The sequence below is a fragment of the Sardina pilchardus genome, chromosome 23, assembly GCF_963854185.1.
Source record: "Sardina pilchardus chromosome 23, fSarPil1.1, whole genome shotgun sequence".
NCBI lineage: Eukaryota > Metazoa > Chordata > Actinopteri > Clupeiformes > Clupeidae > Sardina > Sardina pilchardus.
In genome coordinates, this window is record NC_085016.1 from 25,491,309 (window position 1) to 25,518,757 (window position 27,449).

Here is a 27,449-nt window from a genome sequence, read left to right on the forward strand (position 1 = left end):
GTGGTTGCTAGGGGGCGTGGATTGTTATTTATTAGTAACCCACGAGCTTGCGAGATGCTGTCAGATTTTGCCAACCTCTTACCTGGGTGATTGGGGAACCTCGCCTGATCATTGATGCCATGTCTTAGTTATAGAGCGCAGGCTGTCACCCATATTTAAGATCTGTCACAATTTGTTTAGAGGCAATGACCAGACGTCTCATACGCTTTTCAGGATTAACAGTAGCTTATTATCACCACAAACCCAATGGCGACCGATTGCACGCAAGAAACAGTGTTACGGTTCCTAATGGAGAGAGGAGGTACCGTGAAGAACCTGGAATTGATCGATCATTTTAAAGCGGTTTTGACTTCAGATCCAAATAAGAAAGAAATGATGAAGGATGCTTTTAAAATGCACGTGGACAATGTAGCATTTGTGAAGCTCGAGGATGGGACTAAATATGTGTGTTTGAAAAAGAAATACAGGGGGTCGATTAGGGAGGATAAAAACACCATGTGTGGAGACAATGGCAGTGAGAGGAGCGAGCAGTCTGTAATTAACTGTGAAAATGATGCTCTCACCAAAAACATGCTCGAAGGCAGCGCTATCCACAACGTTCCTCAGATAAACCTCAGCGACTGCAACAAGGCAGAAGAGCGCTCTTTGGAATTTGCGGGCAACGATGATGCAAAACAAGAAATACCACCTGGCTCAGGTTACAGAAGTGACAACAGCAGGGAGGTGGAACGGTCACTCGCTCGAGATAGTTCTTCTGACGGAGTGCATGCATCTTCGACAGCCTTGCTAGTTCCCGAATCTAACAATCGTTCGAAAATGGGGAATAACAGCAGCTGTGCGCCCGTGAAAAAGCGTGACGAGCCGTCCGAGGGAAAACAGCATACGAGCGACCAGAGTATACCCAAGATCGCCGTGATTGAGGCGTCTCCCTTGCCCGCCGCTTCCGATGGGACCATGTTCAGCCTTCCACAACCTGTGCATTTGCCACAGCACGATGGGACTTTGTCCGAAGCCGATGCGTTTGATGACCACAACTCAAAAAAGTATTCTGAAGCGGTGCCCTCAAACCCACAGGGGCCAGAGAAATCGTACGAGGACATTTTAAAAGGTGTCGTGAGGAGGAGAAAATCTGGAGGGTCCCAGCGCAGTGTGGGCTCAAACATATCGGAAGGAAGCGACGAGGGGCATTTTGACACAACAAGCATGTCCGGGAGTGACACCAATACCCCGCGAGGCAGCCGTAAAAATTTTATTGAGTTAATGATGAACAGTTCGCCACAGGTACGACGCAGCATGGTGCTTAGAAACTCGGTTTATCTCTCTGCAAGACATAAGGATTCAAGGAGCGATAGCGAGACGGGTTCTATCGTGTCCTCGATCACAGATGACGAGAGCACCCCGGTCTCATTGGACCCTATGGAACATGAGTGGATGATGTGTGCGTCTGACGGGGAGTGGGAGAGCCTGCACCGGCTCCTTGCCTGCGAGCCGAACCTAATCTCGAAGAAGGACTTTGTCACGGGATTCACCTGCCTCCACTGGGCAGCTAAGCTTGGCAAGCAGGAACTTTTGGCTTTGCTGGTGAACTATGCCAAGCAGCATGCTGTGCCAATTAACATCAATGCCAGGTCAAGTGCTGGCTATACTCCTCTGCACTTGGCAGCTATGCACAACCATGTTGATGTGGTGAAGCTACTTGTAGGGGCTTATGATGCAGATGTGGAAGCCCGAGACTACAGTGGGAAAAAAGCTTGTCAGTACCTTCCCAAAAGTGTGGCTCGAGAAATATGCGAGATTACAGGGGGGCATGAGGAGTCAGACATAGAGAACAATGACTACGGTGAGTCCAGTCGATGGAGGCTGTCAAAGGTCCTCCAGTCCAACCTGAGGCCCCTGAAGCTACTTAACCACAGTGAGGAGGACGTCCAAGACGGTGCCAGCGCTACTAGGGTAAAGCCTTTGCGCAGGAAGTCCTCGCTGAGCAAGATGAAGCCCAAGCTGCACAAGATCCGCTTCAGGACACAGATAGTCCACAGCACCTCGTTCAGTGACAGGCAGCTGAGCGAGGTGGCTCGCCATAAAAGTCCACCTCGGACCAGGCCCATGTCAAGCCTGTTTGGGTGAGCCGAAACCAGCAGAATATTTGCCCATTTACATTCCCTCATATTCTCACTATGGGTTGTGATTGTAATTCTAGTATATGTAGCAAATCTATTCTAACTGTGTCCTTTTTCATCATTGCTTTAGGCTACATTAACTGTACTCAAGTACTAACAAAGGTCTAACAGTAAAGCCAGCTTATAAGCCTGAGGCTGTAGTTGTTTGGGAGTAGCCTGCTGAAAACTCATTTCTACTTGGAGTAGGAACCTTAATATTTGAAACCTTTCAGAAGAGTGGTGACGTTTTGACAACATTTTAAATCTCTTTGACAGGGACCATTCCCTGGTCAGTTAGCTTATAACCAAAGCTTACATAGTAAAGGCCCCATTGGACCTGTTAAGTAGCCTGGAACACTGACAAAGGATTTTAGTGCCACACGGTCACATGTGGTGTTAAATCACGTTGTATTTTGTAACAAGGTCTTAATCTAAACCAAAGCCCTGGTGAACTGCAGGCCTGAATCTCCTACTGAACGTTACTACTGCGGGCCACAGTATGTCAGACAGGATGAGGCGGGGTGTAATAAGACTAGGTTACTCTATATTGTGTGATAAGAGACTGAATTACTTCCAAACAATTGCACATGTCCAAACAAGAAATGTGCACAGAGTGAGGAGTGTGGATTGAAATACACTAAGACTTACTATATACTATATACTATATAAGAAGAATAGTGTAGATGTTGGCAGCTGTAACATTGCTAAAGGTGTTAAATGACATTTGATTTGATGATGTTGAAATTCAACACATCAGAACACTATACCAATATCTCATATTCCAATCACTATCCAGTGAGTACAATGAGAGAACAATCTGATAGCTTTGCTTGCTTTACTTTGTTTATTTAAAACCAGCACTTAAAGTGTCTGCCCACGCTGGGTATTAATCTCACTGGGCTCTTTTCTGCTCAAGGGCTGCATTTCTCAGTTCTCGGCCCTGATTGGGTATCTGTAGGCTGTTTTGCAAGACTTCTCTTTCATTATTACTCGTGTTCCGTGACAAGTGCATGGCAAGTATTTCTGAGGTTGTTGCCCCAGCAAGTTCGCTCACCTCAGGTACGTCACCGGCAAGCCAAAGCTTGCTGATAGTGAGGGATGGGAATGGAAGGGAGCCTGTGCAGAATCATGGGGGTTGAACTGAGCGCACTCCTATAGCACCATCAGATGGCTGTGCTGTGTTTGTCTCATGGAGGTCCCTATAGACCCCCACTCTCTACCCCCTAGTACACTGTGCAGCCATGCAGTCAACAACACCCCCACTCCACCCATCCCATCCCAACCCCCAGACCTAGAAACGCCATGTTAGCAGTTCTCTCATTAAAAATGCTGCCTGCATTGTCAGGCTCTCAGTAATTGAGGGTTAGGGGTGACGGGGGGGAGGGGAGGGTGAGTGGGGAGTGGCTGTCTGGCACAGAATTCTGGCTGACAGTTTTTAAAGGCATAGTCCATGATATTTGGTGTTTTGTACTTAGATGTTACTTGTATTGTTATTCCCTATATTGTCAAAACATGGAATTACAGATTGTTCACTGTGGTGTGCTCTCCACTGATTTATTTACTCTTTGTTACTGTTTGCCGCAAAGGAGGCACGATTTGTACTAGGGGATCTGTGAAAACACACAGAGAAAGTTTTCTCCCCATATGACTGCATACCCAAGGACAAACATAGCTACAGTAAATGGAGGGGGAAATGATTTTTGAAATCACTTTGGTAACATGTGATTTAAGGTCAGTATTTTATAGTCATATTATGTGACCTGTTATGTGAAAAACATAGCCTGTGCAAACTGGATGCAACCAGTCTGATTTACTGGCCTACTATTATATCATCACTTTCGTGATCTGGATTTGTTTCTTAACAGAACAGTTGATTTGCTCACATTCCTGCATTTTTATTGTGTTCTTTTACTAATTTCTTGGCACTTTGTTTAGAGTATTAATATATGAATTAATGTCCATAAATACTGGTACAAATGTTTATTGTTATTTTTTTTATATTTCTAAACAAGATGTGTTATATCATTCATAACACTCACACTGTAATATATAATTTGTTACATATTATGTGAAATAGCTCACATAGCATTAATGTTTCTTTGATAAGGGCTGGTACCTAGAATGCCAAATAATAATCTATTCTATCTCAGGATTTTTTTCTTATCAGATTGTTTTGGGTTCACATGAAAACATTTTGATATGCCACTATCTCAAAGTAGTCTTTTGAGAAGCTCTCCTGAGAACAACCTGGAACAACTGGAAGATTTTTTTAAAACGTAGGCCTAATTCTGCTGTCATCTGTACGGTTGAACAGAATAACTCCATGCTAACATTTGAGGAGTGAATCTTGAAATAAAGAAATAAAAATTGTTTTACAAGGAAAAAAACAAGTGGTTTTGTGATATTTATAGCATACAATTTCCTGTCCCCTCACTATAATAAATGAACCTGACTCATTCTTGCCATGGACAGCATGTCACTGAAGCCTCTGTCTGTGCCTACATCTCAGTAGAGGCAAGGGCAAGGGCAAGGTCTGGGAAAAAGTGATTACAGCCAGTCTCACTCCAGTCCATTTCCCTTGTATGCTTGTATGCCTTCCCTAACCAATCCGTCTTCATTTGTGCAGTGTGGGTTGACACACAGCTCGGCAGTCCCAGAGCAAGTGAGGTGACGGAGGGAGGGGACTAGAACTGCAGACAGTCACTACCAAGATTCAGTCTCACCATGAAATCATGGTGCAGTAGCTTGCTATGTTTTGCACAAAAACACCTTTGTGATTTCTCTCATTCTGTTTCCACTCTGAATTTATTCATGACTGATAGAATAGCCTGCACCCATGTGAAAAAGACATGCGAAAAACATCCAGAATTTATTTACATATGATTATGATTAATGTTTTTATCATAAAGGGGAAAAAACTGGAGTTAAAATAACAAATTGGTGCATAGGACACAACAGTTGAGGATGAGCACAACCTTCTGCAGGTGACACATGGTGTAGTGGTAGTAGTCATGGTGACACATGATAAAGAGGTATCGCACAGTTTCCCTGGTTATTTATACATGCATGAGTTGTATCCACCACAGTAGCAAATTCCCTTGCAGTCCTGCAGTGACACTATGACGTTGTGAAGTGACTTTGAAGAGGAAGTGCTTTTGGAAAACTTCATACGAGTCACAAGAAACCTCAACTTCTCCCAGAGTGTGAAGTCAGGGTATGCCATTGTTTAGGGCAGGGGTGGGCAACCTTTTCTCTTAAAATACTTTTTTTTTTTACCAGAAATAAAAAATAATTCTGTCTAGGGCCGCAAAGATATTGGAACCATTAAAAAGAAATCAGTTTAAAGATCAGGCCTATATGACATACTCACCATACTCCGCTGGACCACCTTCCTGAAGTGACCTATGAAGTGACCTGAGCACCACTGTTGAATGAAAAATCATTATACAGTAATTGCCACAATGTAATTTATTTATAGCATGGTCTGGAACCACTGACAAGGCTTTCACTGACCACCAGTGGGCCAGTGCCACAGTCAAAGTCAGACAGGCAATCTGGTCAGGGAGAACAGGCCCAAGGTTATCAACTTCACCTTTTTAGGTATGTGGAACATTCATGTTAAATTGTTCAAATTCCAAATCTGAAATCTGGTCAGTTTTCAGCAAGCAGTGAATGGCTGCATGGCATTTTTGACTGAAGGACCGCTGACCTATTGACTGAAAGACTGCTTTCTTCTTCCTCACCAGAAAAAACAGGTTACCACAGCCATTATGTTCTCATGGAGGCATATAGAGTACTCCATGTTTAGTGCTTGCTTTAAATCAATTCCTACAAATCTTATGTTGATGATATTGTTGAAGGAGGTGGTGGTTGACCCACATATGCATAAGAACAGAGCAGTGGTCAGAGCACATGCCTTGTAGACTGTATATTATTTATATATAAAAATATTTTCCCCAATGATATAGTCACCCCCCCATAAAAGTGCCTCAAACCTTTTTAAAATTCTAAATCTAAATCTTTCAAGGATTTTGTGGTCACTGTCATGACATGAGGTGGTTGTTGTGTGTAAAGCCTAAGTTAAACATAGATAATCTGGATAGTCCTTTTCTCTTAATTGTCCATCTGTTTGACAGTATGGTTGGCATCTCAACATGCAGAGGAATCACTGCCAACGTATGTGATAGTCATCTGTCACTTCAAGCCTAATCCCTATTGGTCAGAGCGCGCTCCTCCTGTTCCTGCATTCTGTATAATCTGAAGTAAAGAGTGGAGACGGGATTGGATGTTTGTACAATTTTTTAAAGAAGATTTTACTGGCTACTGCAGTTCAGTTAAATTGCAGTCATGGTTTAAGAAAGAAATAGAAGACTAATTCTACTTTTAAGTCTGAAGTGGCAGTGACAGGCCAGAAACACCTTTGTTATGGATTTGAGAGAGAACATATGACAGAGATGAGAGAAGGAGCTCAGATACAGTCTTATCCAGGATTACACAGACAAATCTGAGCGCACATATTCTGGCACGGGAAACATCAAGGTCGGCTATGAGGCATTAGAATGTGAGCCGAGCTCAACAAATCATCAGTTGATTGTGCAACATGGATAAACATTTAAACATTTAAGGATTTTTGGTCATGTTTTATTGGCAAATGACCTTTAGAGAGGCATGGAGAATAAGGACCCAAGATGGGTGAGTAGCCTGCAGCTCTGGTGTGTCCTGCACAGCCTCTAATGTGATTCTGGATGAGAGTGGAGCACCAGTGTTCTACAAAAGGCCCTCCATGCCTCTGGACATGATACATACCAGTGCCACATTCTCTAATCTATTTTATATTTATTCAAGACCAATGAAGACAACTGAAACATCAGACTTGGATAAATGATATGAAAAGAGATTACAGTGGGCTACTCTGTCCATTGATAACCTCCTGGCCAGCACCTGGTTGTGCATTCCTCCTGCACGTTTTCACAATGTAGCACGAACCAGAGAACTTCAAAGTTAAAAGTGTAGTCTGTATTTCAGATCTTTTTACCATGTTTTGACCATTTATGGATATTGGGAATACTGTTACCATGAACATGAAGGTAATACTAGAAGTCTGGATCTATTAGATGGTGACATACTGTATGTGTTTCCAAATGAACATGTAGCAACAAGATAAATGTATTTGGCAACTTCTGTCAAGTCTTTACTCATAGCATGAAGGAATGAACTATTTCTTGCGAATAATAAAGCGGTAGTCATTCAGATAAAAAAGGGAGTTTACTTTGCAGTACACCTCATGATTTGTCACTAAGAACAAGGCGGGGTATCATGAAGGCAAAGAAAGAAAAATATAAATGATTACACTCTCTTATGTGTTGAAAATAACACAACTTGTGTTGCTTTTACCACGTTTCTGTCCAGATAGGGACAACACAATATGTTGTGTCTAACACATTCATTTTAAGAGTGCAACATTTTTTGTTGGGGTTCAAAGACACATGCATCTCCTTCACGTTCAAAGTTCTGTTCAGTTAAAAAGCCCATTTTTGTGTACAACTTGTTTGAACCAGTCCAAGGTTAGAATGACAAAAACCCCTATCAGAATGCCAAGCAGCTCAGTGGATCAGTCTGATTGACCTGGCTTAAGAAGAGAGACTACAGACACACATTCTTCACCTTTGGAAAGCCTTCATGAACCCTGCTGAACTGGACTTCCTCTGATGAAACCATGATAAAACAAACAAAAACATCCCTGAACCAATAAATACCGATAATGAAACACTGAGAGTGAAAGTGGGAGGTTAAAATGGTGGAGAAAATAAAGGTCAGAAATTTGAGAATTTATAAGATTGAAATAAGAGAGAAAGTAAAAGAGTAAACTAAAAGAGAAAGTTAACTGCAGGTGGAGGGAAAGTGAAAGAGTTTCTTCATTTGATGCGTGGTCTTTGTTCTGTAGATAGTTGTGCATGAAATGCACAAATTGTGTTTTTAGTACAAACTCTCTTCCCACTAGATGGGGCCGTACACCTATTTTTTATCAGGGATTTGATACCAACATTACAGTAACAGTATTCTGTTGAATACATAAGGTTTCGCATGTTTATATTCTAGATTTTACATGATCAAAACAAGGTAGGTACTGCACGTACTGTAATCACTGATAATCAAGTATTTTCCTCTATTAGGAAAGAGTATTTTAATCAGGCATCAGAATTACTTCACTATCATCTGAATGATCTCGATCATTCTTGTGCACTGAATCACTAGCGCCATCTAATGTTTATGATTGAGAGCCAGTGAGTAGACACATGTTGACTCTGTATCCCCAACCATTCTATATGAAACTGTCATTCAAAACAAATAATATCTATGTTTCATGCAGTATTCAACTTCTGACATTACATATACAATTATAATTCATATTTGTAATCAATCAGTCAATTTATTGCTTACATTGCAGTATCACCATACTCTCAGGACACTTTTAAAAATGAAGAATAAGACAAACATACAACCACCACCAATAATGATAATGATGATAAAGATAATGATAATGATAATGATAATGAAAATAATAATGATACGAATAATAAAGAATCAAACAATGACCAATCAAATATGCAGTAAAAAATATTGGAATTGAGCAAACAATTCAAACCATATTGCACCTTAACCTAAGATTCAGTCCAGGCCAAAATGTTTAGAAAGAAGATATGCTTTTAATCTAGATTAAAGAATCTCAACATGGCCTGCTCCCCTTACCTTTAATGGAAGGCCACTCCAATTATGCACGGAAGGCAAATGCTCTTTGACTAGCTGATTGTTTTTTCTAGTTAACTGATGGATTGACCAACAGACCAGCGAGATCGAAGAGAATTTGTTAAGAGTTTGTGCCAGCGTATAAGGGCTAATACGCTCAGTTAAATAAAGTGGTGCAAGTCCAAGTAATGACCTCCTCTGTGTATGTGTGTGTGTTTGCCACTAGTGTTTCTGCAAGATTATTCATTTTATAAGTAGTGCAGTTGCAAGCACAACCTTCACCTTGTAGTAGACTGTGTCTGCACACACACACTATTTGTGATTGTGTCGTGTTTGAGATGGAATCTAACCAGTGCTTAAAACAAGAATGATCTTGTCCATTGCAATGCATTGTGAAATGTCATGCTTCATCAGTGCACTAAAGTTGGACTTGGACTTGTGCTCTCAAACCTACAGTATATCCCCCAAGCATTACTACTACAACTACTACTACTACTACAACAACAACTACTACTACTACTACTACTACTATCATTATTATTATTAGTAGTAGTAGTAGTGATAGTATAGTAGAAGGAGGAGGAGGAGGAGGATAAATATAGTTATATTTTCTTTATAGGCCTATATTTAGTCTATATATTTGATCTATCTCTACTTTATGGCTCTCCATACTGCAGAGTGTGGAGTTGTGCAGGCTTGGTCAGGCCAGGGCTGTGCCAGCAGAGTGGTGTGAGGGGGGTGTGACTCGTGTGAGGGCGGGTGGTGGAATGGTCTGGGCGAATCCTGCGCGGGTCATTGTTGTGTGCAGCTGGGCGTCCAAAAAGCGCCGTATTATTTCAGTGATCTCTGGCACTGGTTGCCACCTCAGCGCTATGCCCCGCTGGCATGCCGGAGACCCTTGTTGGCAAATCCCCCTGAATCATCAGCGCACTGTAAAGCTCCCTTTCTGTGTAGGCTTTAGCAGTGCCCATTGACAGGCACCTGCCCCGGGTGCCCACTTTCCAGTCCGAAATAACCTGATGGGCCACAGCGGACATGCTCCCACTGTCTGGAATTATCGGGGAGCTTCTGGTGGGTGGGGGTGGGGCGGGGGCATCAAAGGCCTTATCAACAACATCAAACTGCTGGAATATCACAGCTGCCACATGAACTTTGCCCGAGAGAGAGAAAGAGAGAGAGGGAGAGAGAGAGAAAGAGAAGAGACAGAGTGAGTGATAGTGACAGAGAGTGAGAGAAAGAAACAGAGAGTGAGTGGTAGAGGGAGAGAGAGAGAAACAGAGAGGGAGAGAGAGAAAAAAAGAGAGACAGAAAGAGAGAGAGAACGAGAGCTCTCCTACAGAGTTTGGTGAACAATCATTGATCACTGGGTTTACACTAAACGTGTTTAATTCAGTGTGTGTGTGTGTGTGTGTGTGTGTGTGTGTGTGTGTGTGTGTGTGTGTGTGTGTGTGTGTGAATACGTCTCAATGCAGCCATTTACTGCATTTTCCCTCCAAACAAACTGTGTTCATTTCCTTCATTAGACCCAATACAGAGAGCTGGCATGTGTGAGTAAATGATGACACTCAGCCTGCAGGTGAAAATGAAACCTTCCATCATGCTCTTTATTATTACTATCATTGCATCATGATTGATTATTGATCAGACCTAAATGACAGACACAGGTGGGTGAGATCTCAGAAGTCCTGGACGCGGCGCAGAGAGCCGACGCTGGGGTGCATGGCGCCCCACTCGGTGAAGCGGCGGTACTCGCCGCGCTCCATCAGCCACTGGCGTCCGTGGTAGTTGGGCTGCTCGTAGAAGACCCAGGCGCCGTCGTACACCTTGCAGGAGTGCACCTCCTGGTGCTGGAAGCGTTCAGACAGGGAGGGGCAGTCGTCGTTGAACTCCATCATCTGGCCCTGGAAGTTGGGGCGCTCGTAGACACGGATGCGCCAGGTGCCGTAGATCTGGAGCATGGAGAAGGAGGGGAAGGAGAGAGAAGAAGGCTTTGAGTGAGAACTGGTTGTGAATTGTGTTAAGAGCTTCAAATCACCGCTTTCACAATTCCATATCTCTCTGCACATTCCGAAAAGACTTGTTAACAGCCAATGGAGACAATGGAGTTTTCCCTGAACTATGGCAACAAGTCAATGCCAAACAGACTGATGAAGCACAGACTTCATCTTCACCCTGCTGGAATTCATCTATGAGATCACCACCCCAGGTGAATTTCTAACAAGTAACGGACTTTAACTAGAGGCCTTTGCACCCTTTGGATTTAGTGGTCATTAGTAATAATATGACATGAGTTGGCACAATTTACCTGAATTGAATTTGACATATGCCAACTGCTGTGACTTACACATGAGTTGGGCATCTGACACCTGGAGCCTGGCACCCAAAAAACAGACCCAAACCCAGAGCCTGGTATCGCATCGCTCAACCAAACTGCTGGCCCACTTACGTGACGGATCATGCGGCAGGAGCGGACGGTGTCGTTGAAGCCATTCCAGCGCTGGTACTCGGGGTACTCTCCGCGGGTCAGCACGTACTGGGTGCCCTGGTAGTTGGGGCGATCGTACAGCACCCAGGCCCCGCTCTCCACCCGGATAGAGTTGCAGTGGCTGAAGTGTGTGTTCAGCTCCGGGCAGTCACTGCTGCACTCATAGCTGCGGCCCTGGAAGCTCCTGTCCTCGTAGAAGATGATCTACAGGGACAGACAGAGAGAGAGAGAGAGAGAAAGATCACAGTTTTAGACACAATGCCTTAGAAAACAAACAAAGTATCAGCCAAGACAAAGTGACGAATCTACCCTCCCACGCTCCATGTTTGCTGGTTGACTTTGATGATCTCTGTTTTAATTTGCACAAAATAAAAAATGTTGGCTCACATACACAGTAATGCTACAAGTAACTGTGAGATTTATATGTAGGACATTAAAATGCATTGCCAGTAGAATCATTGTCATTTAAATGAAGCCTCCATTAACATCCACACAATAGCTGATGCGGCGCTTGTTTCAAAATAGCAAAGCAGCTTTATGTGGAAGTTAATGGCCATTGTATAGAGGCTGACCTGATCCCGCCAAGCTCGATTCCAGAAAATATTTATTTAGTCATATTAAATGCATTTCCAGCATGTGGTCGGCAGGAGAAGCGGCACACTCTTTACAGACTCCTGGATGAGAGCCCAACAGATAAATATCAAACAACTGCTCATAGTAGAACTGTAGTGAGAAGACATATCATGCACAAATATGATCTGATGCACTCATAGGTTGCAGAATTTATTGTTGCTCTCTCTACCCAGTTCTTGCATAGACTGTTGCAATGGCTTGCAAAAGTACCTTCGGTATTCCATTGCACTTGGCTATCCGTACATTCGGTTCTCCATGCAAGAGGAACCAAAAACTGTGTTGAGCATGCAAATAGCAACTGATGAAATATAATATATTGCTCTGGTGTGCACTGTTACCATTCTATGCACTCTCTACTACTCTATTTCTGGTTTATGTCAACAAGCAAGTAAATACATTCGAGAAACACACACACACATACACACACACACACACACACACACACACACACACACACACACACACACACACACACACACACACACACACACACACTCTCTCTCTCACAGACACAGAGAGAAAGAGAGAGAGAGCCTGACAGAAAATCTAATGATGTGAAAACATCATTAGATTTTCATCCACACCAAACTCTGTCATCCATGTCTTTGTAGACCTTGCTTTGTGCAATGGTGCACAGTCATGTTGGAACAGGAAGTGCCCATCCCCAAACTGTTCCCACAAAGTTGAGATCATGGAATTGTCCAAAAAATCTTGGTTAATTCTGAATCATCTGAGTTCCTTTCACTGGAACTAAGGGGCCAAGCCCGGCTCAGGGATGGCCCCTTCCTGTTCCAACATGAATGTGATGTTGGAACAGGAAGGGGCCATCCACGGATGACAGAGTTTGGTGTGGATGAACTTGACTGGCCTGCACAGAGTCCTGACCTCAACCAACAGAACACCTTTGGGATGAGTAAGTGCGGATACTGAGAGCCAGTCTTCAGTGTGTGACCTCACAAATGCGCTTCTGGAAGAATGGTTAAAAATTCCCATAAACACACATCTAAACCTTGTGGAAAGCTTTTCCAGAACAGTTGAAGCTGTTATAGCTGCAAAGAGTGGACCAGCGTCATATTAAACCCTATGGATTAAGAATGGGATGTCACTTAAATTCGTATGCAAGTCGAGGCAGGTGACCCAATACTTTTGGCAATATAGTGTACTGTATGTATGCTTAAAAAGCAGCAAAATGGAGGGCAGTTAGCTTTATATCATGGTACTTTTCATGTACTGCTGTGACTTTACCAGTAAGTGAAGTGCAGCACACTCATTACAACCACTGTGTAAAAGGAAGTTGACAGTTTTCACATCATTAGATTTCCTGTGCGTCTCCTGGATAACCCAGCAGCTCCTCCTATTTAATTCCAGTGTCTGCGCTATAATCATTTTCATCCACTGTTACAATTGGAAAAAACGACCTTCTATCAGAGCAAGGTTGAGAGCACCATTGACAGTAGGACATTTTTTTCCACTTTCAAGTCTCTTCTCAATCCTCTACCACTGCCATCAGCTACAGTACTTCACTGTCAGCAGATGACTTCAATGAAAAGGTTGCTAATACAAGTGCTCAGTTTGATGGAGGGCTATAATGAGGGCTTTGCCTTGTGTTGGCATGATGGCACCTTCACAATTGTTTTTCTCCTCTTGATGAAAAAGCAGTCTCTCAACTGCTTCGGCGAAGTCGTCCAACGACATGCCCTTTGGATCCTGTCCTGTCTACTTTTCTACAGTCTATCGCACCCACTGTTCTACCAGCAGTTACACATGTTTAACACTTCACTCAGTTCTGGAATAGTTCTTTCTTTTAAACAGGCAAGGCAACCTTTGCTAAAGAAAAATAAACTTAATCCAAATGATGTGAAGAACTACAGACCTGTCTACTTTCTTCCTTTCTTGTCAAACGTTTGCGAGAAAGTAGTCTTCAAGCAAGTAACCTACTAGACCAATCCAGTCTGGTTTCAAGAGGGGTCATTCTACGGAAACTATTCTGTCTGTGATTGATGCATTGAGAGTAGCTAAGTCCTCTGCTCTGTCATCAGTAAATTCTACTAGATTTTTCTGCAGCCTCTGATACTGTTAACCATGACATTCTCCTTTCTACACTATCTGAACTAGGAATTTCTGGGAAAGCTCTAGCCTGGTTTGAATCTGACCTTAAGGGGCATTCTTTCAGCGTGTCTTGGCAGGGACAGGTATCAAAGTCTCCAGACTTCACCACAGGTGTGTGCCTCATGGATCAATATTATGGGCCTTACTTTTCTCTCTTTACTTTACACTCTGACATACACCATAAACTGTGAGACCCTATATAAAGGGATGTGTGCCTCTCCTAATAATGTCCATTGAATTCATTTAGGCGCAGCTTGACTCCAATCAAGTTACAGAAGCATCTCAACTCAAGGATCATTGATAGAAGTAGGATACACCAGCTCAATTGGAAATGTCATAACAAAGGGTCTGAATACTGGAATATTTCAGTCTTTTTAAAAAATATATTTTTATACATTTACAAAAGACTCCAAACCCTTGTTTTTTTGTGGAGTGTTGGAGTATTGTGTGTAGGTTGGCGAGAAAAAAAATAAGTCTGAAACATAACAAAGCTTGGAAGGGTTTGAAAACGTTCCAGTTGCACTGTATCTGCTATTGACTCTCCATACTGTAGGTTAGACTTTTGAAAGAACGGTGGTAACACTTTAGTTTAGTTAATATGTGCACATATTAGTCAAGTCAAGTCAAGTCACTTTTATTGATATAGCACTTTTATATGCACAGAATGCAACTCACTTACACACAAGACATTGACAAAGAAGACAAAAGACACCAAACAGAGCGGCGTAGTCACCAGCATAGCCTACCCGTGCTTGACACCAAGACATGAACAATTTCACAAACAGTAAAATAAAATAAACAAAAAATGATAAATCATAAATCATCATTGTATCGGATCTCACAGAGGCCACCAGTCTATTAAAGCCCCGAGCAATTTGAAGGGCAGCTCGGCATCAGCAGTATTGGGCTTCAGGAAGGCAGAAACAGAGACAGTGCACACACAGTAGTTCATGGTCCAATGCAAGTTTCGCCAAAATTAGCGTTTTCATATTGTTTTTAGAAAGTTTTCCGAAGAGTTTGTTGTTGGTGGTGTTTGGATATTTCTACATATCACGGCAGCTGCACATTTTCGTATCTGAGATTGCAATTTTTACTGTATACATGAGTTTTAAAATGTCTGCACATCAGAGAGTAATCTTTCCAAAGACATTATTTTATGTGTATGCTGTTATAATGTGAACGTGTGATTATGCTTACTTATATTTACCCTGTTTAACGTGCACAGGGCCTAAGTCACATATTCAGACAGTGTTGGAGTCTCTTGTTTTGGTCCATGTTATATACCAGCAACCTTAGATCAAGACGAACTAGTTGCTTATTACCAATAATAAGAAATTGTTCAATAAAGAGCTAATACATTTGCAGTGATGCTTAATACAGACCTTGTTGAGCACAACATTAGTTATATATTGATGGTTAACATGTGTTCGCTAAACTAAATTGTTACCAGAATTGCTTAATTGTTGAAAAGGATATGCTATATGAGGTGTCACTATCCTTTTCACTAACCAAATGTACTGTATGTGTCATGTGAATGTGAATGTGATGGATCAATAATAATGTATCAGTTGGTGTGGTAAAATGCACTGCTGGGAAGCTGTCCACATTCTGCATGGCAGATTCACTGAGATGTGTATGCTAAAGTCCTTCTTGAATTCAGAACCCTCAGTCCATTCAAGCCAGGTGATCCCATGAGAGGTTGGGAGCATGTGCTTTGGATGTATTGCCTTGACTAATTTTTGTTTTAAACATATGCAGTGGAGTACTCTGGAATCTGGGCATGAACAACATAACCAATGTAAACATGTTGTGTATGTTTGTGCTGTGCTGTTCAGGAATATTAAATAGCACTTAATATACTTTCAGTCCAACCAATTGTTATTTACTTCATTCATGTTCGTATTTATTCCAATGCATTTTGAGAGATTTCTGTTAATCAGAAAATTGATAGATAGCGTGATCTGGACAACATCTTATTAGGATTTCACGATCAAATTCCATAGATCAGAGGACCATTTTTGACCTTTCATGGTGAATGCATTTATACACAGGCATATTACAGTAATTTGGCAATAAGAAATTCCTGGACACATTTTGCTTTGCAGGAGTTTTATTGGTATTAGAACTGGGTTCCCTCATCAGATCAACATGGATCTGCACAGATGTGGTGGGGGGGGGGGGCTTTAGAAGTCAGTGATCCTGCGGAAGGAACCGACGTCAGGAGACTGGGCCCCCCAGTCGGAGTACTTCCTGTACTCGCCGCGCTCAAGGAAGTACTGGCGCCCCCTGTAGTTGGGGTGCTCATAGAAGCACCAGGCTCCATGGGTGACCATGCAGGAGAAGACTTCGCGGAATTTGAGGGCCTCCTGCACTGACGGACAGTCATCAGAGTACTCCATCATCTGGCCTCCAAAGTCAGGGCGCTCGTAGAGCCTCAACTTCCAAGCATTGCCATAGACCTGTTTGTGCATGCAGTGATGCAGTGGAAATAACAAAACAAAACAGCATTCAAAGTCCATCAGCATGGGCATGATATTACAGTATTTTCTATGGATGTAATTAATGGTTATAATTAATCCTGTTAAACGATTAGTGTCTGTACTAAATGAAGATCCAATTTGTTATTTTGACTCTTTGATGACCTGGTTAGGCCACAGGTTTGCCACGGTTTTCTCTGTCAAATTCTCGAGTGTTCCCCTTTAAAGAGTTTCTTGGCATGTGTGATGAGTTCGGAGTAAACCTCTGCCAAAAAATGCCTCTTTTGTCTGCGGTTATTGTCTACTGGCTTTTGCTGGATAAAGACCATGATGGTGCATTCACTGACATTCCGTCAATGATAGGGACAACTATCCAGCAATTAGGCTAAACTGGCACAATACTGGTATACAACCTGGAATAGATACATCTAAGGTAAATGGAAGACAACACTGACACAGGTCTAGAGCCTTGCCCTTCAACCAAGTGTTTTCATAATCCTAACTTGCGTTTCAGCAGAAAAATATACTACTTCTAAGAATTTTGGGCCAGTAGGAACTTATTCAACATATTCAGACTGCTTGCAAAGAATTCATACAAAATTGGACTAACATTAAAAAGCCCCAAAACAAAACAAATCAGACACATCCACTGCATCATGTCACCATCACAACACCAGCAGATTTACCTTTTTAACTCTCTATATCTTGTAAGACAATAAATTCCCTCGCAGTTTTTTGTTTAGACATGTAGCATGGGTGTGCGTCTTACGTTTTTGATAACGCGGCAGGATTTGACACTGTCGTTGAAACCCATCCACTGCTGGTAGTCGGGGTACTCGCCGGGGCTTAGGACGTACTGGTAACCCTTGTAGTTGGGGTGCTCGTAGAGGACCCAGGCACCGCTGGCCACACGGATGGAGTTACAGCGGGAGAAGTAGGAGCGCAGGTCTGGACAGTCACTGTTGCAGTCATAGCAACGGCCCTGGAAATTCTTCTCTTCAAAGAATGTGATCTGGAGAGAGGAGGGAGGATGAGAGCAAGAGAGAGAGAGGGGGAGAAAGAGAGGGAAAGAAAGAGAGTGAGAGACACTTCAGCATGTAATGTAATAAAATCTGAAGGTGTTGACTCATGGAGTTGACTGAGTTCCCAAGTTTTCTATATCTGCACCACCGAATACAGTAATCAAGTCCCTGTTTTTCTACTCCTCGTTGAAGCAGGACTTACTTTTCCCATTTTGGATATGGTGGATCTCCTTCTCAGCCTCTGCGGCTGTCAAGGTATTTATCTGTAAACAAAATGTGCTGACCGGCGAAAGCGATTGTTAACTAAATTGCCTTGATTTGCATATCAGCAAATGATTTGTTCAAGTTTGATATCTCTTTGTTACAATTTAATGACACTGTATTAAACAACTGGCAGAGCACAGAGGAAAGCCCTATAAAGGCATATACACCGCACGCCATTCTCATCACACTCTCTCAGTCAGTCACTAACCCAGCATCATACCCACAGCTCAACCACCAACATGCTTTTTGACATGCATTACTTCTGATTAAATTGATATCATTCAATATTAATGGCGTTTCATATCACATACATGTTACAGTGGGCTTGTTACAGTGAGCTTGTGCAGAATGCCCTGGTGGAAATGTCTGGTGTAGATGAGGATGTATGCAATATGGTGTGTGAGATCTTCATGCTATGTTAGTGCTGGAGTCTGAGTGGATCAGGAAAGCCCCAGTGAGATCTGTTGCTGTCCAGGGCGCTGAGCCAAGAACGCGACAAATGCTAGTTTACAAACAGTTCAGCGTTTCCTCCTGTGTGAGCAACTGCTGAGGAAGATGGACCTGGAACTTGTTTGAATGTTAGAATTTCATTTAATCTCTTTTGTGGACTGGAGGACTAAAGAAGCGGTTGGAAAGATCTATCTACAGTTAACTTCACTCTCATTTCCTTTTGAGATATGTAGAGTCTTGAATTAATGCATTTTCAATATTTGAATCCTGTAGCTGTCTCTTTTTCCTGTTTAAGTATTGGTAAGATATCAATTGTGTATAACAGGGGAAACTAAATACTTTATTGATGGCATGAAAACATGTAGTAATGTTTCATTAGGTATTAGACAACATGTGTGATATGCCTGTGACACTGCCTGGCAAATATAAAAGTTGCAGCACGACACATATCAGTCAATCCTGGCAAACACATTTAATCGATGCAGAGAGTCTGTGTCGACTTGCAACATGCTCCAAGACTGTTGTCTTGATGTATCGCCTCCAGAGGGTGCAAAGACTTCACCAGTGACGGGCTCAGACTTCTTGAAGGGCAGGGGCGAAAACAAAAAGGGCACCTATCTCACAACATACCCCATAGAGAAGTTATAATGTATCAAGCATGTGGACAGATTATGAGCCAGTGGGTCCCTGGGCACAGATATGAAGAGGGCTCAACTCATAAAGTTGGTTACTCAGCCATGGGGAGCCCGGAAGACATTTTTTTAAAAAATAAACCCTTCCATGATTTTTTTTTTTTGTGGAAAGAAATGAACAGATTGAGATACACAAATACACAACCATCAACAGATTTAAGACATCTTCCAGTGAATGATGCCAATTAAAAACCATGATTATCACACACATGTTATTTGACTGAGGGACCCTATTCAGATATGAGGGGTCTTTATGCAGATATTTGGGCTTCAGGGCCCCCTCAGCCCTTGGGCCTGGTAGACACATTTAGTAATCCATCCCCGACTGTAGGGTACTACTGCACATCTCATTTTATTAGGGATTAGTTCCTTTCCCTTGCAAGGGCACTAGTGACACAGAGCTATCTGAGTCTTTTCTTCCATTAGAATCAGAATCAGCTTTATTGGCCAGATTTGCATTAACAAACAAGGAATTTGACTCTGGTTAATCTTTGCACTCAAGTACAACACTCAACAGTAGCATAAAAAGCAGGAAAAAAATAAAAGGGCAGTAAGCTATGTATAAGAATAAAGGTATAAATACACTACAGTATGTACATTTACAAATAAATAGATGCTTTGGGTGGGATAGGGTAATACAATTGTCCGGAGGGGAGTGTGGCCTTGTTGTCCCTATCAAGGTATACCATGGTCGTGGACACCCCAACAGGCACAGGCAAGATGCAGGATGCAATATACAATTGAAGAGAGGGTGGGAATAGTGCAGTATCAATAGACTGAGGTTTAAGATTAAATATAAATATAGTGCAAGGCAGTACAATGCAATGGTGATGTATTAATAACAACTGTAACTGTAAGATTGAAGTGCACATGATATGAGGTAGATGAGCAGAACAGGTTGATTCACTTTGTTTGGTGTAAAGGGGGTTGCTATTTCTGAGTGTTCAACAGAGTGACAGCTTGGGGGAAGAAGCTGTCTTTGTGTTGTCTGGTTTTGGCAAACAGTGCCCTGTTGTCTACCTGAGGAGGTTGAACAGTTTGTGACCAGAAAGGCACCTGTAGGGAAAATGAAGTTTATTCCACTGTAAAGGCACATATTTATCATATAATGTTCCACTGTTGGAGCATCCATTATAGGAAACTTCCCTAAATTGATACAAGTACTCTGCTTCACCCTTTACTTCACTGCGTGTTAGCACTTCTTTGTTTTCTCACATACTGTATACAATAATGTATAGGGATACATTCCACTGCATTCTGTCCTGGAAATGACACTCTTTGGAACATTGGCATGTAGGGGCAGTATAGGGCACTCCATAATGGCACCCTTTTCCAATGGAAGGGCACAAATAGGAAGCACCCATTTTAAGGGGCACCTTATAGGGTTTTGCATTACGTTTACAACACTAAAAGGGCATTCATTAAGACATGTTCATGTTTGAAGAGGCACTCTAGAGGCAACTGATATATTTTTGTCATATTAAAGGCCAGCCAATAGGACACTTCTGAGAACACTTTAACATGTTTGTTACGATCATGGGAGCACCAGAGGGGGCGGCAGTCCGACACACAGAAATCTTTAATTGACAAGCATTTGATAAACAATGGATTTTATTGTCCAGCAACAACAACAAAAAAGACAATAACTGAGTCCTAATCATAGCGGCAAAAGCATTTGGTGGTGTTGTGTGGGATTGTGTTGAAAACAATGGAATCTGATGTTATCTAATGTTGTAAGCAGAGTGGCCTCAATCATGTTTGGGCCTATGTGCTATATGCCGAGGGCTTAAGAGAGATGACGCAGGATAAGGTGAAAAAAGTTCTACGTATATGGTTTCTCACTCTTTTCAGCTCCCTGTCAATCTGCATATGCGATGGTAGATCGGTTAGATCACGTTTGATGCCGTTGTATATTTTCCCAATATAGCACGGCTGAGACCACATTTCGTTCTATATTAATGTGCTTAGAATGCATAACAGATAACAAGATACAAAGTAGTGGTGGAACTATACTATGGGGACTCTCTAGACATTTGTAGATTAAATAGCTTTTAAATTTCATGATTATCTGTTTATTTTGTATACATTTTTAAAGTACACAATGTGTATAGTAGCCTTTTTATAAAACCAATAAGCCCCTTGAGGCCACTCTATATCGTGAATATAGCACAGCTGAGGGTTGTTTAACTTCGTGCCTAACAACACCCCTCAGCTGTGCTATATTCACGATAAAGAACAGCCTCTTGGGCCTTACTGCTTAAATATGCCTGTAATACAAATCAACGTGGCATTGTATTGTATTGATAGCGGGTATTTGAACAGTGAAATTAGAATTTGGAATTTTGTTGTAGTGGCTATTTAAACAATAAAACATTTACATCAAGTGGTTAATCTCTATTATATGTAAAGAAAATAAAACAGAATACAAGCCACAACATCCATTTAGGTTACGTTTTGGTGCCAGTTGCATAACGTTTACATCACTGTACTGTATGACAAAGAGAGCAGTGGGTGTCTGCTTGGACTCAAATAATAGTCACTCTGCCTCTCTCTCTCTTTCTCTCTCTCTGGTGAGAACCCAAACAAATAACCTGGTTTGGCCTGAGTCATGGAAGCAGACTCCAAACATGACCTGGTGACCTTGTCTGTCACCCTAAACAATTGTTCATCCGCCCCATACATAAATCGGCTGTCATGGTGACAGACACATTGTTTCCGTCACAGCACCACTGACTGAGAAGTCACTTCTCAGCACTCAATAAAAGTCATTCATCATGGGGAAGTTTCTACTTTACCGTCACCCCGTTGACCCCTGGGCCTCCATATGGACTAACACCTTTCGATTAAAGTGCACTAAACTCCTTCAGTCATGCAGAACGTCATATACTGTTGATCAAAGACTGGCAAGGTATATTACTGAGGAGGTTTATTTCAATATTATTATGGAATAAAATATACTGTTTGAACATGAGAAATCCTTGAAAATGTCCAGCAATGCCCCTTCCCATACGTGATAACTGTCCATTCTGTTCTGTTCTGGGTGACCACAGGGCAGTAGTTCGTTCACCTGGTGTCATGGCAGCGGGCGCTGTGAGCATCAGGCCTCCTGATGGATGGCGTCCAAACCTCTGTGTGTTTCTATGGACTGTGATACAGAACCAAATTAACAGTAAAGAGCATCTTGCTTATTCATCAAGTTCAGAGATTTGAATGACAAAAAGCCACAGCAAAGCCTATTAAGTATAAAAGCAGACAGTGGACGACAGCTCATTGGACAACATCCCAGAGCCAGCATCAAACATGGGCAAGGTATGTCAGAGGCAGATGCACTCAACGTTGTGTCTATATTGCTTTGATATTTATTTGCAGTTGTTAATCTTTCACAGCCATAGGAGATTGAAATGACTTGTTGGCTTTAATCTGCTATTGAAAGATCAAAGGGTTCTTGGAGAGATACAATTTTATCTAATTATGTGTTAACATTTTTAATTTATTTTTTCCTCACATTTTCTCCTCTCAGTTATTTGATAGAAAGCTTTGCATTAAACAGATATAACTTGTTGTGTATATTTGCAATTACAAAATAGTATCTAAACTTTTTTAAGTTAAAGGCATCATACGTTTGAGAAAGTTAAAAAAGGCTAAAAAGGGTGAGGTGTAGTAATGCCTTTACTGTACTGTGCTAAACACCCATGGTACTGTACGTGATTGCTTTCAGATCATCTTCTACGAGGACAGGAACTTCCAGGGGCGCTCCTATGAGTGCAGCAGTGACTGCCCCGAGCTTTCTCCCTACCTGAGCCGCTGCAACTCCTGCAGGGTGGAGAGCGGCTGCTTCATGGTGTACGACCGCTCCAACTTCCAGGGCCAGCAGTACTTTGTGAGGAGGGGAGAGTACGCCGACTACCAGCGCATGGGCATGAGTGACTCCATCAAATCCTGCCGCCTCATTCCACAGGTTTGCGCACACCTGAGTTACTTCTGATGATATAAATGAACAATTCTATCAATCTATCACTCAATCTATACATCTGTCTTTCTATCTGTGAATCTCTATGAATCTATCTATCTATCTATCTAGAGACAAAATGTTGTGTGTCATTTATTGATTATAATGAAGGAGTATTTAAGGTGACTGAAGTGCAATGTGCTACACAGGCCAGAACATTAAAGCAGTTCAGAGTCTCACATCTCCTCCCCCCCCCCCCCCCCCCCCCCGCCCCTTCTCCAAATGTAGCACAGAGATTCTTACAGGATGAGGATGTATGAGAGGGAGAACTTCGGCGGGCAGATGCACGAGCTGATGGACGACTGCGAGTCCATCCAGGACCGTTTCCGCATGTCCGACATGCAGTCCTGCAACGTGCTGGATGGCCACTGGCTCATGTACGAGCAGCCCCACTACCGCGGCAGAATGATGTACCTGAGGCCCGGCGAGTACCGCAGCTGGAGAGACATGGGCATGAGCAACATGAACAGGGTCAGCTCCATGAGGCGCATCATGGACTCCTGCTAGAGCGTGGCCTTGTGTCTGAATAAAATCACCAGTTTCAGTTAATGCCTGACTACTTTCATTATTCCTGTAATGTAAAACAAGGAAGGAAGACATAAAGAAAGAAAGGCAGAAAGAATGAATGAATGATGGAAGAAAAGAGAGTAAGAGGCTAAATACAAAGAACATTCTGTAATATAAAACAGAGAGGTAATGTAATATTAAAATGTTTGGTACTTCTCATCAAATTTTCTGTTTCTGAGACTAGCTAAGCTAGTGAAAGACGATATGATTTGACAAAGAGATTAAGTGAAACATATTTACCTACTATTGCAAGATTACATTTTTTATTTCCATCTTTCACAGTTTCAGAATAACAACTAAGGGTTTCGGCACCCTGCAAAGATAGAACAATCAGCATGTCCTTTGGGAAAGTCTCCACAACCCTTTTTGTAACCATTAGAATGTGTTTTTTGTTTCTTGGTCACCCTTGTTCTAGGTCTAGAGCTGAGAGATTCTTAGACATACTGTATGTGCTTACACATCTCTTTTAGAGCATATCTAGATGCAGATTTTTTATTTAATTTCTTTAATGTTGTCAAAGTAGGAAGATTGTGAGGTCATGGCCAAATCTTCAGGTATTGCCAGCAGTCAGTGTGTTGAGGTGTATCTAGAGACCATCCTTTTGCCATGTTGTGTCATACTGCCATAATATGGTGTCTGCTTCCAGAATTTGCTATTTTTTAATTGAGTCCATTGTTCCCATTACCTATGAAATGCTTGCATTGCCATTTGCTGCAAAATAAGGTCAAAGCATATCATTCAAAGCAAAGCATAATTAACAGTTGGAGAGGTGTTCTTTTCACAGTATATAATTTACAAAACAGTTTGTTCCAGTCAGAGCCATAGAAAGAGAGAGTTGCAACACTCTCTGATGTTGCCGCCATACAATCAAACGGTACAAAAACACTGTGCTGAATGGTTGTATCGAGGAGGCGCAATCTAGTTACTCACTGACTACTGACCAAGTGATTGGTCGTTTTCAGTTCCAAAACTCCCATAATCTGGAAACTGGCCTGGAAAAGTGCTGCCGTCTTTTTCCATGGTCTATTATGTGTGATGGCACACCGTTTTCTCTACCACTCTAGTGCGAGTCAAGTTATTGTGACTGCAAATGAAAATGAAATCCTTTAAGGCGTGTTGCATTGGCCTGGTTAAAACCAAACTCATTCGCTTCATGAATAGTATATACCTAAAAGGAGATCTTGGGCGTGGCCAAGCAAGTCACCCTGGGATTTACTTTTCAAAATAACTGGTTGAACTTATAACAAGTACTGTAGGTTGATGTAAGGTCAGAGAGGGTTAAAGCAGATAGTAATGAAGGATCTTTGGTTACTTGCCAAAAACAATAATATATTCCAACATATCTCTTGAACTGAGCCTTTTTGTTAGCCTGGAAAATACTAATTGACTTACCACCTCCCGCGGGGGTGTAACTAGCACTGAAAAAACCTTAAAATTGGTGCAATCTTGTAAAGAAAGGTTTTAAATGCAGTTGTTTACCCAATTCCAAAGAAATACATGTAGATCGGATTAGCAATTATATTTGCGTGCTCCTGTGTTAGGAACAATGGGCTTCGATGGCCTCTTGGCCAGACAGACCTGCTGAGCTAATCTCAAATTTTCTGGCTTCCTTTGAGAAGAAAAAAAACTTTTCAGGTTTCAGATGTGATGTAGGCCTATATGATACAGTATAATAAAGTCAATATAATGGAATAGACCTCTTGCAGAATTATGTGAATGATGTGAATCAGAAGCACAAAATATAAACCTTTGATACATGTGCTTCTGAAAATCCTGGAGCACAAGGAATTTCAATGCTGATAAATGCTTATTTATGAAACAATAAACCTTGAACTTTGAAATGGTGAATAAACCATTCTTTCACCCATTCAGTGCATTTAGTTGTGATCTTTTTGGTCCATTTTAGGGGATAGAAACCTAGGCCCTTAAACATTTGCTTGCTATGATAATTCTGCATAAACAATATCTGTAGCCTTGTTGTTTATTAAACCACCAGATTTCCTTGAGCTTTAAAGGCAAAAATCAAGCCTGCTTAGATGAAACAATATGAAATTATAACAAGCAGATATAAGTTAAAATAGAGTTTTATTGGCGGTTCTTATGGCCTAACAGGAATCCATGATGCGCCTCATGGAGCTGACTCTCATCTGGTTGCTCATGCCCATGTCCCTGAAGCTCCTGTACTCGCCGGGCCTCAGGTACATCATCCTGCCGCGGTAGTGGGGCTGCTCGTGCATGAGCCAGTGCCCGTCCATCACGTGACAGGACCTCATGTCGGACATGCGGAAACGGTCCTGGACGGACTCACAGTCGTCCGTCAGCTCGTGCATCTGCCCGCCGAAGTTCTCCCTCTCATACATCCTCATCCTGAAGGGTCCACGATGCTGTCATGGCACAGTAACAAAGTCATTTCAATATCTAACCATTGCTCATTGACATTATCACTGCGAAAATACAATTTTTTCTTTACACATATCCTGATATTATACATGTTATGAGGACATAGTCCCAAGCCCTGTGAATTCAATTGCGTAAATAAGTATATAATTAATTAATAATTACTTAAGTTCCCTGTTTCTATTTGGCTACTTGAATTTCTTTTCAACAGTGATGAAACCAGGCTGAAAGAAAAATAGACGTCAGGACATGTCAGGGAAATAAATGGCAGAAAAGAGAGGACAGGAAAGCAGAGAAGCCATCTTTGTCTACGTACTGTGGGGATGTTGCGGCAGGATCTGATGCAGTCGCTCATGCTCATGCCCATCAGATATTGGTTGTCAGGATACTCGCCCCTGCGCACCATCATCTGGTGGCCCTGGAAATTGGGGCGCTCGTAGACCATGAAGCAGCCGCTCTCCACCTTGCAGGAGTTGCAGCGACTCAGGTAGGAGGTCAGCTCAGGGCAGTCGCTGCTGGTCTCATAAGACCGGCCCTGGAAGTTCCTGTCCTCGTAAAAGATGATCTGTGAAACAAAAGTTTTAAAAAATCAGTTTTGTTTGCGAGGTTTAAAGATATTTCACCACATTTAAGTAAAATACTAAATATTATCATATAATTGTACTTGTGAATTTAAAATATTCTATGCCTGTTTGGAGAGGGGCATTAAGTGTCATCAATTCTATTTCAAATTAATTTTAAATGTTAATAAATTCATTTTGATATTCTTTTTTATTAGTTTTATTGGGCCATTCAATTGTCCCAAAGGGCTGAACAGAACCAAAGGCCTAAACCCTCTGGAACAAACCTAGAGACATAAAACAAGTCCCTGGTAAAACCTCATCCACTGCCTTACCCTGCCAGTGGACATGGTGGTGGCGGTGGTGTATTCCCAAGTTGTGCAGCAATGGTGATGTCGCCACTTGCCTCTTTTATAGCTAAACTGATGTCTGTGGTCTCTGCGGGCACATTGTATAAACTTGCTGAATCATGCCATCACACTGTACATTGTGGTGGAGGGAGTTCTATATGGAAATCATGTGACACTATAAGCTTTACCAAATAGAGAGTGGGCAAGGCTCACCGAGCTGCAAAGTGGAAATTGTTTTGAACATGCTACTCAGGTTGAGGTCAAGTTAGGATTTAGGAACACAACATACTGCAGATGTTTTCAACATCATGAGATGCTACTTATGCATCATAATTATTTTCGAGATGTATTTAATTAGCATGGGATGTTTAATTGCCATAAACAATGGAAATGCAAAACATAAAATATAGCAAATAGTCCTTGTGTGGAAACTTTTCAATTCCAAAATCCAGTTTGCACTGAAATATTTGCTTCAAATACTGAAAGTTACGAATGTATGTAAATCCCATACGCAACAAATATATTTGAAAT

The 27,449-nt window shown here is 41.9% G+C and overlaps 5 protein-coding genes across 5 annotated transcripts; 2 read left to right on the top strand and 3 right to left on the bottom strand.

Annotated features, from left to right (window-relative positions):
• Nucleotides 1-81: 81 nt before the first annotated feature.
• On the top strand, nucleotides 82-4,530 carry LOC134071486 (ankyrin repeat domain-containing protein SOWAHC-like). Its single transcript, XM_062528227.1, has one exon. The coding sequence runs from the start codon at nucleotides 247-249 to the stop codon at nucleotides 2,122-2,124; it is 1,878 nt and encodes a 625-aa protein (XP_062384211.1). The 5' UTR covers nucleotides 82-246; the 3' UTR covers nucleotides 2,125-4,530.
• A 5,950-nt stretch (nucleotides 4,531-10,480) lies between these two features.
• LOC134071519 (gamma-crystallin M2-like) lies at nucleotides 10,481-11,802 on the bottom strand. The gene is made up of 3 exons (XM_062528267.1): nucleotides 11,698-11,802; nucleotides 11,350-11,592; nucleotides 10,481-10,852 (listed from the first exon to the last, which is right to left on the bottom strand). The coding sequence occupies exons 1-3, from the start codon at nucleotides 11,710-11,712 to the stop codon at nucleotides 10,580-10,582; spliced, it is 531 nt and encodes a 176-aa protein (XP_062384251.1). The 5' UTR covers nucleotides 11,713-11,802; the 3' UTR covers nucleotides 10,481-10,579.
• Nucleotides 11,803-16,222: 4,420 nt separating this feature from the next.
• On the bottom strand, nucleotides 16,223-17,923 carry LOC134071520 (gamma-crystallin M2-like). Its single transcript, XM_062528268.1, has 3 exons — nucleotides 17,832-17,923; nucleotides 17,377-17,619; nucleotides 16,223-16,589 (listed from the first exon to the last, which is right to left on the bottom strand). Exons 1-3 carry the CDS (start codon nucleotides 17,838-17,840, stop codon nucleotides 16,314-16,316), a joined length of 528 nt encoding a protein of 175 aa, XP_062384252.1. The 5' UTR covers nucleotides 17,841-17,923; the 3' UTR covers nucleotides 16,223-16,313.
• A 4,332-nt stretch (nucleotides 17,924-22,255) lies between these two features.
• On the top strand, nucleotides 22,256-23,593 carry LOC134070842 (gamma-crystallin M3-like). Its single transcript, XM_062527310.1, has 3 exons — nucleotides 22,256-22,344; nucleotides 22,754-22,993; nucleotides 23,273-23,593. Exons 1-3 carry the CDS (start codon nucleotides 22,336-22,338, stop codon nucleotides 23,549-23,551), a joined length of 528 nt encoding a protein of 175 aa, XP_062383294.1. The 5' UTR covers nucleotides 22,256-22,335; the 3' UTR covers nucleotides 23,552-23,593.
• Nucleotides 23,594-25,679: 2,086 nt separating this feature from the next.
• Nucleotides 25,680-26,941, bottom strand: LOC134070839 (gamma-crystallin M3-like). The gene is made up of 3 exons (XM_062527306.1): nucleotides 26,904-26,941; nucleotides 26,325-26,573; nucleotides 25,680-25,995 (listed from the first exon to the last, which is right to left on the bottom strand). Exons 1-3 carry the CDS (start codon nucleotides 26,916-26,918, stop codon nucleotides 25,717-25,719), a joined length of 543 nt encoding a protein of 180 aa, XP_062383290.1. The 5' UTR covers nucleotides 26,919-26,941; the 3' UTR covers nucleotides 25,680-25,716.
• Between the last annotated feature and the right edge of the window lie 508 nt (nucleotides 26,942-27,449).